Raw genomic sequence first — 14,607 nt, 5'->3', positions numbered from 1 at the left:
CACAGATCAGGGTTGTGGCAGTGCTAAGAGTTAAATATAACAATGTTCCAGGTGCGACTGTGGACGAGGCAGGCAGGAGCTCCATCGTCATCGAGAATGTGACCGTGAGTGACGCAGGGACCTACGTGTGCATCGCGGAGAACAGTGTGGGCTCCATTCGCTCGCTCTCATTTGTCCGAATCAGAGGTGAGCTTCTTTTTTCGGCGTTTGCACTTCATTACATTTTCCACAGATAACATGACTTTTGATATGCGAACTGTGTGTGTGTGTCTCCAGAGCCTCCTGTGTTGAAGGGTGACGCCCGCATGTCTCAGACGGTCATCCAGGGCGCCTCTGCTGTTCTCGACTGTCCAGTGCGCGGCGACCCGAGTCCCATCCTGCGCTGGCTCCGGAACGGAAAACTTCTGCTCCGCTCCATGCGGATGCAAGCGCTCCACAACGGCTCATTAGTCATTTACAGCATCACTGTGAGTTCAAGTTTCCATTTCCACACTGAAGCAGTGACTGCTCGGGTCGAAGTGGCTTGACAGTCCCTGCCCCTTCGGGTTGTATAATTCGGTCTCCTTTTGCAAACTACATTAACCGACGTTTCATGTCGGGGCAAACAGTGGAGCAGTATTCAACCTCTCCATGCTTCATCTGCAGTCCCCTTGGGTTGAGGAACAGTGTGTGACTCTCCTGCTGTGTCCTGCTTTCTCTAAAATCACATTCAGTCCAGTCAGAGAGGCTAACAGTATTAGCAACAAAGTGAAGAGGCGAACAGAAAGCTGGATGTTCCCAGGCTCCGCTTCTCTTTCCACAGCCTGTAACCTTGTTACGGTCTCTAACTGCTGCTATAATTGCACAGCCTGCAGCTGAGACTTTCTCACAGACGGATGACTGTCCTTTTCAGAGATCGCTCTAATGTGAAATCTCCTCTCGCTGGCACAATAATATCCATTATGGCCAAAAATGTGATGGTGCAAAGTCAAGTGTCCCATTGGAAAATGTCACCTTTTTTTTCCAGTAATGTTAGTTTCTCCTCAGTGTGAAAACTGTTTGTAATTCAATAACACAGGCTTGTGATTCCATCAAAGCATAATTGTTCCTCGGAGTGTGAATCAAGCCCAAATCTCCTTCTTCTGGATTCACAGGCAGCAGATGAAGGGGAGTATCAGTGTGTGGCGGAGAGTGAGGCTGGAACAGCGGAGAGGACAATCACTCTCAAGGTTCAGGGTACGTTCAGAACATGCCCTTCGATACACTTCTATAGCTTAACAACTAAGTAAAATTATAAAAATTCTTTTCAAACTTCCCCCCAAAAAAACAAGTGCTCAAGTGTTCCTTTCCAGCCTGAGGTCCTTGTTTTACTTTCATCTCCTTCTTTGTGTCAGTGAACGGGGGCTACTCTAACTGGGAAGAGTGGGGTCCCTGCAGCAGCTCCTGTGGGCAAGGCTTCCAAGAACGAATCAGATTATGCAACAACCCAGAACCAGCCAATGGTGGACGATCGTGCAGCGGCCCCAGTATTGACTCCAGGAAATGTCAGACTGGTCTTTGTCCAGGTACAACTGACGCATATTCCTTCCGAGATGACATTTCATGTGCTTCGTTGCACTTTATGAAATAATCTGACATCCATCCTGTATTATCTGCTCAGTCAAGGCACTATTATCCACACATAGACTTTAGAACGGGTATAAATTAATCTCTAAATCAATCCTTGGACCTCCGCCGGCCTATATCTCCTCCTGTACGTCACAAAGTCACTGCAGTTACAGTCAGCACCCGAGGGCCTGTGCTACCTACATTTATTACATGTATTTACTCTGCCCCTTAAACCTGGAACATTTCACATTAGGACGTTGGAAAGTTTGATTCTATTGAGGTATTTTAAACAATTATGAAAATCCCCTGCAACTTTTTACTGGATTGATCTTATACTTTACAGAAACTCTATGTTTGTCAGCCTTTTATATTGCATATTTGTCTATAGCTGCTCTTTAAAAAAAAAAAAAAAAAAATTGGCTCTAAATGAGAATAACTGAAAATAATCATAGGACTTTCAAGATGTGTTATCACTGTGTTTAGTAATGACAGTGTGTAAAATGTAATTATGTTGTGCAAGAAATTAAACATATTGCTGTTTGGTGGTGAAAGGCGACGTTCCACGTAGAACCAGAGGCAGTCTGATAGGGATGGTGAACGAGAGGGAGTTTGGTGTGTCTTTCCTGGAGGCAAACATTACAGACAACACGGAAGACGGGAGCAGCACCCTGCAGGCACGCCTGGACAACATTCCTCCCACTGTGGGTGAGTGATCGCACATGAGACACTCAGTCTCAGAAACGTGTGGATTATTTACTCTCTGCTTCGAAGGCACCGCAAATGTACTTATTGCAGTCAGCACAATTAAAACATAAGAGTAAGATGTTTTTTCAGTGTTGGTGTTGTAGAGTGCATCAAAGTGTTGTGTATGTTGCATCGTGTTACATGTTGCTGTAAAGTTTCTACAGGGCAGAGAGACTTCTGGGATTAAAAGGATGGTTGCAATGTGCCTGCTCGCCTTGTATGCCCTAATAGTGCAACTCTGCATTATTTATTTATGTTTATTTTAGTATGTTTATCTCATTGAACTGATATAAATTAAAATTTCAGTGTGTAATTTTAATGAAAGCTTGACAGTATTAATATTACATTTCCATTGCAGTGGTCTTTTTTTTTTTTTTTAAGTGGCTACGACCTGCTGCCGTTTGTTTGCAGGTCCTTTGCTGCGTGTGCTGGTGTCGGTGTTCACTCCGGTCTATTGGACCACTGTGCTGCAGAGCGGAGCAGCCAGGAACGGTTACTCCTTCACTCAGGGCCAGTTCAGACAGGAGTCTCAGCTGGAGTTTGAGACTGGTGTGTTTTACCCTTCATCCATTTTTCTCCATTTCTCCAGTTGTATTCTAAATGTATTTAACATAGAGTATATTAAAAAAAAAAAAAAAAAAGAAACCTGAAAAGTTGCCCAATGGACTTATTAATGGACTGAATTATTATTTTGTTTTTTAATGCAAAATATGGGGTATGACTGTTGGGCGCTTTGCTGTGAAACAACCAGCAGGTGGCACCACTGAGATGCACACAGGCTTACACATTAGGGTCATTACCTCTGAATTGTTTCAGCATGATCCCCTGTGGCTGTGAACAATTTTACTGTTTGTCTCATCAGGAGAGGTCCTGCGTTTGACCCACGTTGCCAGAGGTGTGGATTCTGAGGGAGTTTTACTCATCGACATAGTGATTAACGGATTTGTTCCCCCCTCACTGTCGTCCTCACATCTGAGCTTACAGGTGGGTTCACTGCCGTTACTACTGCAGCTATGTAAAAGACCTCAGACGTGTCCTGTTTTCAAGACGCACGCACTCTGGAGAATTTGATGCTCTCATCTCCCGGATCCCCTCGACTTTCTCTGATCTGATGTTGTTTCCATCCTGCAGGAGTTTGATGAGTCATATGTGCAGACGGGCCAAGGGCAGCTGTACTCCTGGTCGTCCCAAGCCCACCAGAGAGGAGGAAACCCCATGGTGCTTCGCTGTAATCACACCATTATTTACGAGGACCAGGAGGAGCGCCAGGGCCCTCTGCTCCAGCTGCTCAAAGTCTCCGGTGTGAACAGCGTCTACAACATGTTGACTCTCACTCTGGACTTCCATGTCACTGCCAGCCTCATCATACCAGGTCTGAGAGAGACAACTGCAGATTTGAAGTTTTGATTAGATGTTGCAGCATCTGACAGCGCCTCTCTGTTTGCAGATGGTTATGAGCACACATGCCCTAAAGGGTTCCTACTTGACACAGCCTCCTACTGTGCTGGTATGCTGTCCCACTTTATTTGAACATTTGCCACTGTACCCATTTTCTTATCCTAATTAAATAATGTTCTTAATAGATGAAGATGAGTGTGCGCTGCAGTCTCCCTGCTCTCACTCATGTAACAACATCATGGGGGGCTTTTCCTGTTCTTGCCCCTCTGGCTTCACCGTTTCTGCGGAGAGCAACACATGCCAGGGTGAGACAGAAAATAATTATTCGCAAAATGTGCTGTAGGTTAAGAAAAAAAGGTTTCTCATGTTTAAAAACATCTGCTTCGGCATCTATCCTTGTGCTTCAATCCTCACCCTACAGACATCGACGAGTGCTCGCAAGGCTCACACATGTGCCACTACAACCAGCAGTGTGTCAATACATTGGGGACATATCGCTGCCAGGCCAAGTGTGGACCAGGATTCAAGCCCAGCATCACAGGAACCAGCTGCGAAGGCAAGTCATCAACAACATTTTCTTAATATTTCTTATATAAGTGTCCTTGGCTGACCTCCACGTTTACAACTTTTGAAGAAGGATTCTGCACTTGCTTTACAGTATCTCATAGATAAATCATAATAGAACTGCGTCTCTGTTCTTGCAGATGTGGATGAGTGCCAGGAGTCTATTCTCTCCCCGTGCCAACATCAGTGCCTCAATACTCTGGGTTCCTTTCGCTGTATCTGCCACCCCGGTTACCAGCTGTCAGGGCAACGCTGCGTCGGTCAGTCAAACTTCAGAGATTTCCAGGAAGTACAGATAACGCAATGCTTACCTTATGGGAGGAAGTACCTGCAGCACCGCTGTTTTCTAGACTTTGTGGATTCACTGTGGTGTCATGTTCTCCCTGCGTTTCTGTTGGTTTTTCCTTTTGTTTCACAGCTTTGGACGGATTAATGGATTGAGTGATCGTCACTTTGATATTAATGGCTGCTCTTTTACAGACGTCAATGAGTGCATGAGGAACGTCTGCCCCGCCCACCAGCAGTGCCGCAACACAGACGGAGGGTACCAGTGTTTTGACAGTTGCCCTGCTGGGATGACCCTAGCAGAGAATGGAGCCTGCTTGGGTTAGTGCCTGCCATCCACTATAAATATATATATATATATATATATATACAGTATATGCAGTGAGTTGAGCAAGTCAAGTGTATAATGCTATATATAAAACAGACTGAGCTGTGACAAACTTACCATCAGACAAACTGAGCCTTTTTCTTTTTTTAATACATCTGTCATTTTGGGGAATAAATGGAGCGGCTTCTGTAAAATGCTGTGAAACAACATCTTCTGAATATTTTCCAGACATTGACGAGTGCCAGGATGGGAGCCACATGTGTCGCTACACTCAGATTTGTCAGAACACCATCGGAGGTTATGGCTGCGTGTGTCCCAGAGGTTACAGATCTCAGGGAGTTGGGCTCCCATGTTTAGGTGGGACATCGCTTCAATAACAAACATCAGCACCTCTCGGACAGCAGCACATGTTAGAACCACCTTAAGCTTTCTTTCGTCCTTCCAGACGTTGATGAATGCCAACAGACGCCAAACCCTTGCGCCTTCCAGTGCCGGAACGTGCCCGGCAGCTTCAGGTGCATGTGTCCTCCGGGGACGGTGCTGCTTGGGGACGGACGCTCCTGCGCGGGGCTGGAGAGGGGGCAGATCTTCGCCAACGGCACCAGGGTCAGAGCCAGACTCCGCCCCCAGCTTGTCTCGTCCCTCGGCAGGCCGATCCTGTCCAGGGCTCAGGGAGTGTCCCGCATCACCAGACAGAGCTGCCCCGCCGGGTACACCAACCGGGATGGCACGTGTGTTGGTAAGTGTGGCGCCAGAGGTAGCGAGAACAAAACATTTTACACTGAATAAATAGTTTTAACATTGATGCAAAAGTTTGAACCATCAAACCATACACTTACTTTTTTCATTGTCTTTTTTTAAATGTCCGTCTCTACATTCCTCAATGCTAACAAAAAAATGATGCACATTCTGGTTATATTTCATGTTAAGTTTCATCTAAATAATGTGAAACGTTTTACACTGCAGCATTTCACATGATAGTGTTTGAATTTATTGGGATAATATTCTACTATGTAGGTTTATGGCTGGACAAACTCTGTTAAACATTAAAAACACATTTGAGATCACATGATATTGTGTCTCCAAACTTTTTGAATCTCTCACTGACTTGGGTTTGGATCATTTCCTGCACAGATGTGGACGAGTGTCTGCTCAGGAAGCCGTGCCAACACGAGTGTCGAAACACCATTGGCAGCTTCCAGTGTTTGTGTCCTCCAGGATACCAGCTGCTGCCCAACGGCAGGAGCTGCAAAGGTAATCATCTCCACCCAATGAACCGCTTTTCCTCTTGGTTTAAGAGTACACTCTGTAATATTTTGTGATGAAGTAACAGGCAGGATGACATCCTCAGAATGATCTATACTAAAGAACCTTTAGGAAGTGGCCAAGCCTCATATTGTGTATTAAATCTTTTAGTAGATTATGATTAGAAAATGACAATTAAAGTAGTCATGAACTGTAAAACTAAAAAAAACACACAAAACAACTGTACTCTATAGGACTTGACCACTAATGCCAGAAAGTCATATTGCTTATATGCTCATTACTGCTCTGCTCCACCGTTGTAGACATTGATGAGTGTACAGAACAAGGCGTGCAGTGTGGACACAATCAGATGTGTTTCAACACTCGTGGAGGATACCAGTGTCTGGACACACCCTGTCCTGCATCCTACCAGAGTGGAGGAAGACCTGGGTAATTTGCACAGCTAATGAATACTTCACTTTGAGTAAAGACAGTGGTTAGGCTGCACATTCATGTTGAAACAATTTCTTGCGGGGTCAGTGACACCTTCCTTCTTCCCTACTGACTTTTAAAGGACCTGCTACAGGCCCTGCTCTCTGGACTGCTCCACAGGAGGCTCTCCTCTGATCCTGCAGTACAAGCTGCTCACGCTGCCCTCCGGCATACCGGCCAATCACAACGTGGTGCGCCTCTCAGCCTTCTCGGAGTCCGGCGTCCTGCAGGAGCGCACCTCCTTCCTAATACTGGAGCAGGAGTCGGTGGCGGGCGGGACGGGTCGGGCGTTCGGCATCAAGGACGAAGCCGGCAGGGGGATCATCTTCACCCTGCGGCTTCTGGACAGAGCGGGACTGGTGCGGCTCAAGGTGCAGGCCACCACTATCTCGCTGCAGGGACGCATTACCTACCAGAGCATCTTCATCATCTACATCTCCATCTCAGCGTACCCCTACTGATCACACACAGGCAGCTGCCCCTCAGTGGCCTTTATAAGCCTCCACACCCACGCTGTGCCTTGGACACTATGCAAAGAAAATCCACCGTACAAGATGAGGTGGGCTGCGTTACCGGCTGTGTTTCATGACGACACAAAGCCAGGTTTTAAATGTCGCTTTCAGTGGGATCCATTTTAACGATTGCTGAGCAGAACATTTAGTGTCGAAGATTTACGGATGAACACAATCTGCTGTTCAAGTTTTTAAAGTCTTTACCCCAGATAGACTGAAATCATCATTGTCATTCATAAAATACAGAAGTGAACAAGCACTGATTTGTTTTTTTTGAACACCGGTCAAGATTTACCAGACCTTTTTTTATTGTTCTGCTTTGCATCATTTTCTAAGTTAGATTCAAAGGTTGAATTTCTATTTTTGTCATTGGTATATCCTCATATAAAAATACGTGTCCCCCACTGTTGGAAATAGAAGCCCACCACAAATATTTCCACAGCGATGAGATTTGTACCATGTCCCACCCCCATTTTTATTACTTTAATTTATTGAAGTTGTTTGAACGCACCACCGGTCACAGTTTGTGACATTGTAACATCACACACTTGTGCTTTGTCTATTTTGTTTTTTATGCTCGTTTTTAACAGTTTTTCTGTCTCATCACATGTGAAGCTGCTACTCAGAAAGCACTTCCGTGTTTTTGTTTGGATTCCATTTCCACAATGGCGGTGTTAGAAAAAACCCCCGCTATTAGTTATTAAGGAATATGAAGCATAGCCGGCGTTACCAGATTCTTCACTGTGGTTTTAACAAAACAGCTCGTCCGCCCTGCATTCATCAACGCTTCAGCATCCTCGTGTCAACATTCACAGTTGGTGCTCCAACATGTGACGTCAGTGTTGAAATCGGCGAGCGCGACGTTTACCTTCTCTCCCGCACATGAAACCATCATGTCCCTGTTGTTGTAAATGAGTGATAAATGTTTGTAGAAATAAAATAGACAACACTTTTTCTTACTGCCGTTTTGTTCCATTTGACTTTAATTAGACTCACATTTTCATGACTTATTCTACATCTTTATTGGTCCAAGGGTGATTGTTAAGAGGCAATGCACACTGAAGACAAGCAACAGACAATCGCATGTGGACAATTCAAATAAAAAAAATTAATTCAAACCCCGACAAGCATGACTTTGGATTTTTCATTTAAGAACACCTTTCCACTATAGTGAGTCCCATGTTTTCCAGACTATAAGCCACTTTTTTGTTGTTTGGGTGGTCATGTGACTAGTAGAAAGCAGAAACAACAACAGAAATAGAGCCCAGAGCAGAGAAACTTTTACTTTGAAGAAAAAAAGGAAGGCTTAAAAGCACAATGGCTGATGGTGCATTATATGATAAAGGCGACTCCGAGACCAAAACAACATGTTACATACAAAACACATGAGCCACGACAGTAATGTGTTACATTGCCTGTCTTTGGTTGGTGTCTTCCTCTGTGTTCCAGGTCCCAGCCAGATGTGTCATGTTGCTGTGTGTGTGTGTGTGTGTGTGTGTGTGTGTGTGTGTGTGTGTGTGTGTGTGTGTGTGTGTGTGTGTGTGTGTGTGTGTGTGTGTGTGTGTGTGTGTGTGTGTGTGTGTGTGTGTGTGTGTGTGTGTAGATCTGTGGTTGACTGTGAGAAACTGGTGGGAAGATGATCATGATGATGACGATGAGGAAATGTGTGTGTGTGTCCCTCAGGTTTGTTCTCGTCAGTCCAGTAGAGTCCACTCTGCTTGTACTCTTCATGTGTGTCCCTGATGTTTCTCTGCATCCTTTTTTCTTCTCTCCAGGATTTGGACTTCATTTTTTTGTTTTTTCTTTTTGGTGAAAAGAGTTTCACGTTTACATTTTCCCTTCCAATAAAGAGTCTCTTTGAGTCCCTCCTGAAGTCTGCCTGTGGGTCCGCTCTGTCTTCACAACATGAAACTTGTGTAGAAGCAAAACAAGTGCATTAAATAAGAAATCAACACAGAATAAATATCCTTGCAGTCACGGCTTGTCATGCGCTGGTCATTCAAGGAACATATAGAGATACAGTTTACAGTGTACACTTTCAATAAAAAAAAAAAAATCACATCAGCACACTGACTGTACTTGTGAGTCCAGTCTGTGTGTTGAAGACAGATAGGAAAGTGTGTGTGTGTGTGTGTGTGTGTGTGTGTGTGTGTGTGTGTGTGTGTGTGTGTGTGTGTGTGTGTGTGTGTGTGTGTGTGTGTGTGTGTGTGTGTGTGTGTGTGTGTGTGACATGCAACAAAGAGCCTGAGTTGCACTTGAACCCCGGCTGTTGTTGGAAGGACTTGGCCTTCAGTACTTGAGGTGCACAGTTGAACTGCCAGGACAAGTCAAATGGAATTGTCATGAGCTATTTACAACCATAATGTATTGACAGAATGTGTGTTAACTTGTTATATATCCTAGAAAGCCTGTCGGAAAAACTCTAGTATTTTAATTCACAACAAACAAGCATAGACTAGTATGTCATGGTAAACTATGACATGTGACAATTCCACAACATACCTGCATCCCTCCACTGCTGGCTGGAAGGCGGCTGTTATTTCCTGCATTACGGCGTGGGAATCCCAGTCACACACAATTTCCACGGCAGACTTGATGTGGCCGTATTCAGAAAGCCAGGCTTTTTTGGCACATCTTGGCACTTGTGAAGTTTTGTGGTCTGGCAGAAGAATCACCTCTTTGAAAAAAGGACTGAGCCACAGAACGTGAACTGCATTGTACCTGAAACCTAGAAACATTAAACAAAATAAATAACTATGTATAGAAACAAGTAGTGATGGTGAATTTACTTTGCATTGTATTCAATCACATTTAATCTGTTGTTGAGAGACAACATTTATGTCCTATATACTATTGAATGTTGTTACAGTTATTAATGAAGCAGCAATACAAATTTTTGATCGTCAGGCATGAATGCATTACTTTATACTATATATATATATATATATATATATATATATATATATATATATATATATATATATATATATATATATATATATATATATATATCAGTGGGGCTGTCAGGGCCTTCAAGGCTTCTCTGCATGCCTAAGAAATAGTTCTGATGTTGATTATAATTTGTCCATGAATACTTATTAAATAATTCCAAATGGTCTGTCCGCTTCTTATCGCTCATCGTAAAACTAGTGTCGGTCAAGCTGCTGCTTCAACCAGTCACATTTTGATATTAGTGACCCAAGGCCTTCTAGAAGTCCTAGCGTGATGTCAGTGTATTCAAGCCCTCTGATTGGATCGTCAGAGATCATTCTCCGCTAGCTGGCTGCATCTGTAGCGAGCTGCGCGAACAAAAATATAGTTGTTTATTTGATAGCGGTTTTGTCAACCTACAATGACTAAAGGGGAAGATAAAGACATTTGGTTGCAGATTTATTGTCAAAACAATTTTGAAATTGAACTTTTCCAAGAGGTCTTTGAACGCACCACAGCACTCAGTGCACAGAGGTCAGTTGCAATTTACTTGAGCTACAAACTCCATGGCAGGATTCAGGATTATATTATTTACCATCACATTACTTTCAAGACCATGAAAAGCTTGACGTTTGTCACCCTCCTCGACCCCCAGAGATTTTGGGAAAAGGAGCTGCAGCAGAAAGTGAGATGTGAATTTAAGATTTATTTTCATTCAAGGTATTTATTCTGGCTACATGAGTATGTATCTGCGATGCAAATGCTTTTTATACAGCATTTCTGCTTTGTAACATGGTTTCAGTAGCCATAAAAAAGTTATTGAGGGGTGGATTGACTCAGACCAGCACTAGTGAAGGCCTGAGGTTGAAATGCATGGCCAGCCACTGATATATATATATATATATATATGTGTGTGTGTGTGTGGAAGGGATCCCTGTGTGAAGGGATGAGACGGGAGACCGTGTCTTACCACTGGAGAGGAATTTATTGGAAAAGTTTTTAGTGCAAAATAAAATGAAATCAGTACATTGAAACCTCTGGTTTTTCACATGCACATCTGTAAGAGAAAGAGGGAGCTCCAGCAGATTAAAAAAAAAATGTGCAGGTGCTCCACACCTAGCTCAAATTGACCTCTCCAACATGTGACATTCCTCACTGTACAAAACATAAAACACCCCAAAAAGTCCACACAAGGTACCGTAATGTTCGCATAATGTCTGTGAGCTTAAAAGTACGAGTTTGAACTCCTATAGACTGTTTTGAACTGTGGTTTAGCTCTCAGACCCGGAGCAACTTTTAGCAGATTACCTCCAATCAGCGGAGTCTGGCGGCATTCGAGGACACTCGCGAACCGGAAGTTTGGTCCAAAAAGGAAGTGACCAAAATAAAACGTCAAGTTTCAAAACAAGATACAAATATAAATCAATTAAATAATTGTAAATAAATAAACAATGAAAGGTTTTTTTTTTAATGTATATAAATATTTAGATATACTCTAAATATATTAATTTGCGAAAATGTAAGACCTTAGTTTATTTTGCTTTTTTTTTTTTTTTAATTTCTTTAGGCCCCGCCCACAATGCGCTGTTGCCTGACAACGGTTGCGTTCATCCGGGAAAGAAACGCGAACTTGGCAGTCAAACATTTTGACAGCTCCATATATTTGGCAGTTCTGGTGATTTGGCAGTTCCAGTTCTACGGCGTTTCAGAACAGAAGATCCGGCAACAAAGCAGGTAATTAACCTCTTTCCTTTCAAAAAATATGGAATTCTCTGTAATGTCGTGTTTATGTTTTCCTTTTTTTTGTCTTGATTTGGTTGTAATGTGTGGTTTCTTTAACTGTACAATGTCAATTTCATGTTTTGTTTTCCATTTTTGAAATTAATTGTGCTTTTATAGTGTTTTGGTCAGTTGTTAGCCATTTATTCTTGTGCCTTTGAGGTGTGAGGCGCAAATATTACTATCCTAGGACACCAAAAGCCCATCAAAACGTGCAGAACATTTGGGAATAGGCTGATACAATTTTTATTAATGGTTCGGCTAACAGTTTCAGAAAAAAAATCCTCATACAAAGCAGGTAGCAGAGGCACCTCATTGAGGAGATGAACGGTTGTACAGATCTCTGTTTGAGCCTCACTTGAATTGTTGTCACTTTATCTTGTACAATACATACTCTACTTACACTGCAAAACTTCTGACAGGACAAAAGACAGGCCATTTTATATGCCTCTGTGGTAATTTTGTCTTTTTTTGCAGTTGTTCATCTGTTGCATGTCTTTAATCATGTTGTGCCCATTCACAGGTCACACTTACGTTGCGATCAAACCTGAGATGCGCAGAATGGCTCTGAAAAGAAAGATCGGTCAGGAGCTGGAGACGCCTGATGGTAAAAGGAGGCGAGTTGAAGAAGCTGAAAGACTTCAATCTAAAGGTATGGAAAATGGTTTGAGTGCATATGAGCTGGAATAAGTGTAATCATGTATTGTCAATGACCTTGAACATAAACACCAGCATGTATTTCCTGACCTGGTGTCCTGGTTTGTCTGGTCATGTTTGAACATCTCAGCTTCTCCTTGATGATGCTCATGTTTTTGTGTTTTTATCACCTGCAGAAAGCAGCAGCGGTGTTTTCACAATCACCAGCGGCAGCGCCAGAAAGACCAGAAGCGCCAGCTGCAGAAATACCATCATTACCATCAGCAGCACCAGTGTCACCAGTGTCACCAGCAGCACCAGCAGCACCAGCAGCACCAGCAGCACCAGCAGCACCTTACCTGGGGCAACTTTTGAAGCCAAATACAAACAGGACAAGGTGCTGAAAAGTGGAGGCTTTGGACAGGTGTTTGCTGGAACACGCCGGGCAGATGATCTTCCTGTAAGTATCAAAGTTACTTTTTTATCCAGTTTTACTTGTGGTCATTTCAAAATGTGCACACACATTCATGTATTAGTTTTCAGCAACGTCTGTCACTTAATCTGAGGTGTCTTGAAGTTTTGAGGAAAACATGGCTGATGTGTGAAACAACAAAGTGCAATTTTAGATTTTCAGTCAGGAAAAGTCTGAAAGCTGAAAAAACAAACAAACAAACTGACATTTCATTTGTGTGTTGCAGGTCGCCATCAAACACATACACAGAGAAGACATGTATTATACAAAGATCGTAAGTGTGCATTATTTATAAATGTGCACTGACCTGCAGACTCTGTATATATCACTCCTCACTCCAAGCTTTTCATCCCTCTCTTGCTGCTCTCAGGACCTGAAACAGCCAGAGATACCAACAGAAGTGGCCATTATGCAGAAGCTCATGGCTGGTCGTGCTGGGTCACAGGCTGCATCTGCGCCTGTGGCCCTCCTTGACTGGTATGACCTGGAGGATGAGCTCGTCCTCGTCCTGGAGCGACCCGTCCCCTGTATGGACATGGTGGACTACCTTCAGGAAAATGACGACTCACTGACAGAGGAGCAAGCTCAGGTAGATATCCAGAGAATTGCTTCTTCAAGCTCTCAACATTCTATTGAACCTTTAGGAACAGCAACAGTTTAGTCACAACTTGAGGAATTTGCTTGTGTAAATCAAAGTCAATCAAATTGTACTTTTAAAGCACTTCACAATGTCTCCTAGTTAGCTTCTCCAAAGAAAGTTGGGCGGAGAAGGTTTCTTTTTCGTCTGTGTATGCATGTGTGTGTGTATGTGTGTGTGTGTGTGTGTGTGTGTGTGTGTGTGTATTTTACTTTACTTTACTAATAAACAATGGTCTCTTCTCCCAGGTCGTCATCAAACAGCTGCTGGCTGCTCTCCTTGAATTGGAGCGTCAGAACGTCTTCCATCGAGACATAAAGCTGGAGAATATTCTCATTGAGACTGGAGGAGACGTCCCCCGAGTTCGGATCATCGACTTCGGTCTGAGCATGATCGCGGGGCGATGGAGAGGCTTCCGCACCTTCGGTGGTGAGTTGATTTTCCCCTTTTTCATTGTCAACAGGTGGTGAGTCTGACCTGTGGCCCGTCACCAGAGCAGAAGTTACTCAGTATGAAGGTGCATCAAGCCGTTCTCCATCTCCTTCTTGTGTTCTCTTCAGGTACGAAGCGTCACGTCCCTCCAGAGTTTGAAACCTACGGCATGTACGCACCAGCATGTTCAACGGTGTGGCAGCTGGGGGCCGTCCTGTACGACACCCTCCACGAATTCACCAGGTTCCATTCGAAGCTGTTCACAACCGAGAGACAGAGAATCCGCACGGGGCTGTCTGAAGGTAGGAGAGCCGCGGACGCCTCATTTAGCTTTAGTTTAGTTTTTAAAAGCCTCACCACTTAAGCTCATGACTCTGTGGATGCATTCATACATGTATCTAAACGCTTTCATTTAGTTTCATGATACTTTATTCTCCCAAAATCTTTATTTTTATTATCTTAACATAATTTCCTGGATTCATTTTGGTCTTCTTTTCCTCCAGACTGTCGATCTTTCTTGGACGGGTGTTTAGAAGTTAACCCCATGAAGAGATCCACACTGGAG

At 43.6% G+C, this 14,607-nt stretch overlaps 1 protein-coding gene across 1 annotated transcript in view; it reads left to right on the top strand.

The window, feature by feature from the left end:
* hmcn2 (hemicentin 2) overlaps positions 1-8,119 on the top strand; it is a gene marked incomplete at its 5' end in the record, with an annotated part of 46,089 nt that extends 37,970 nt beyond the window's left edge. Inside the window, 18 exons of the mRNA XM_080499208.1 lie at positions 52-186; positions 277-467; positions 1,134-1,215; positions 1,374-1,544; positions 2,140-2,292; positions 2,743-2,880; positions 3,194-3,315; positions 3,463-3,703; positions 3,779-3,838; positions 3,915-4,034; positions 4,151-4,285; positions 4,434-4,553; positions 4,774-4,899; positions 5,135-5,263; positions 5,352-5,645; positions 6,041-6,160; positions 6,475-6,601; positions 6,726-8,119. Of these exons, the coding sequence (XP_080355334.1) occupies positions 52-186; positions 277-467; positions 1,134-1,215; positions 1,374-1,544; positions 2,140-2,292; positions 2,743-2,880; positions 3,194-3,315; positions 3,463-3,703; positions 3,779-3,838; positions 3,915-4,034; positions 4,151-4,285; positions 4,434-4,553; positions 4,774-4,899; positions 5,135-5,263; positions 5,352-5,645; positions 6,041-6,160; positions 6,475-6,601; positions 6,726-7,104 (2,843 nt within the window). The 3' untranslated portion in view covers positions 7,105-8,119. The remainder of the gene's footprint in view (positions 1-51; positions 187-276; positions 468-1,133; positions 1,216-1,373; positions 1,545-2,139; positions 2,293-2,742; positions 2,881-3,193; positions 3,316-3,462; positions 3,704-3,778; positions 3,839-3,914; positions 4,035-4,150; positions 4,286-4,433; positions 4,554-4,773; positions 4,900-5,134; positions 5,264-5,351; positions 5,646-6,040; positions 6,161-6,474; positions 6,602-6,725) is intronic.
* Positions 8,120-14,607: the final 6,488 nt, after the last annotated feature.

Source organism: Blennius ocellaris, assembly GCF_963422515.1.
Source record: "Blennius ocellaris genome assembly, chromosome: 7".
In the NCBI taxonomy this organism is placed as follows: Eukaryota; Metazoa; Chordata; class Actinopteri; order Blenniiformes; family Blenniidae; genus Blennius; species Blennius ocellaris.
Note: the sequence above shows the minus strand (reverse complement) of the source record. Positions and strands in the feature narration are given on the sequence as shown.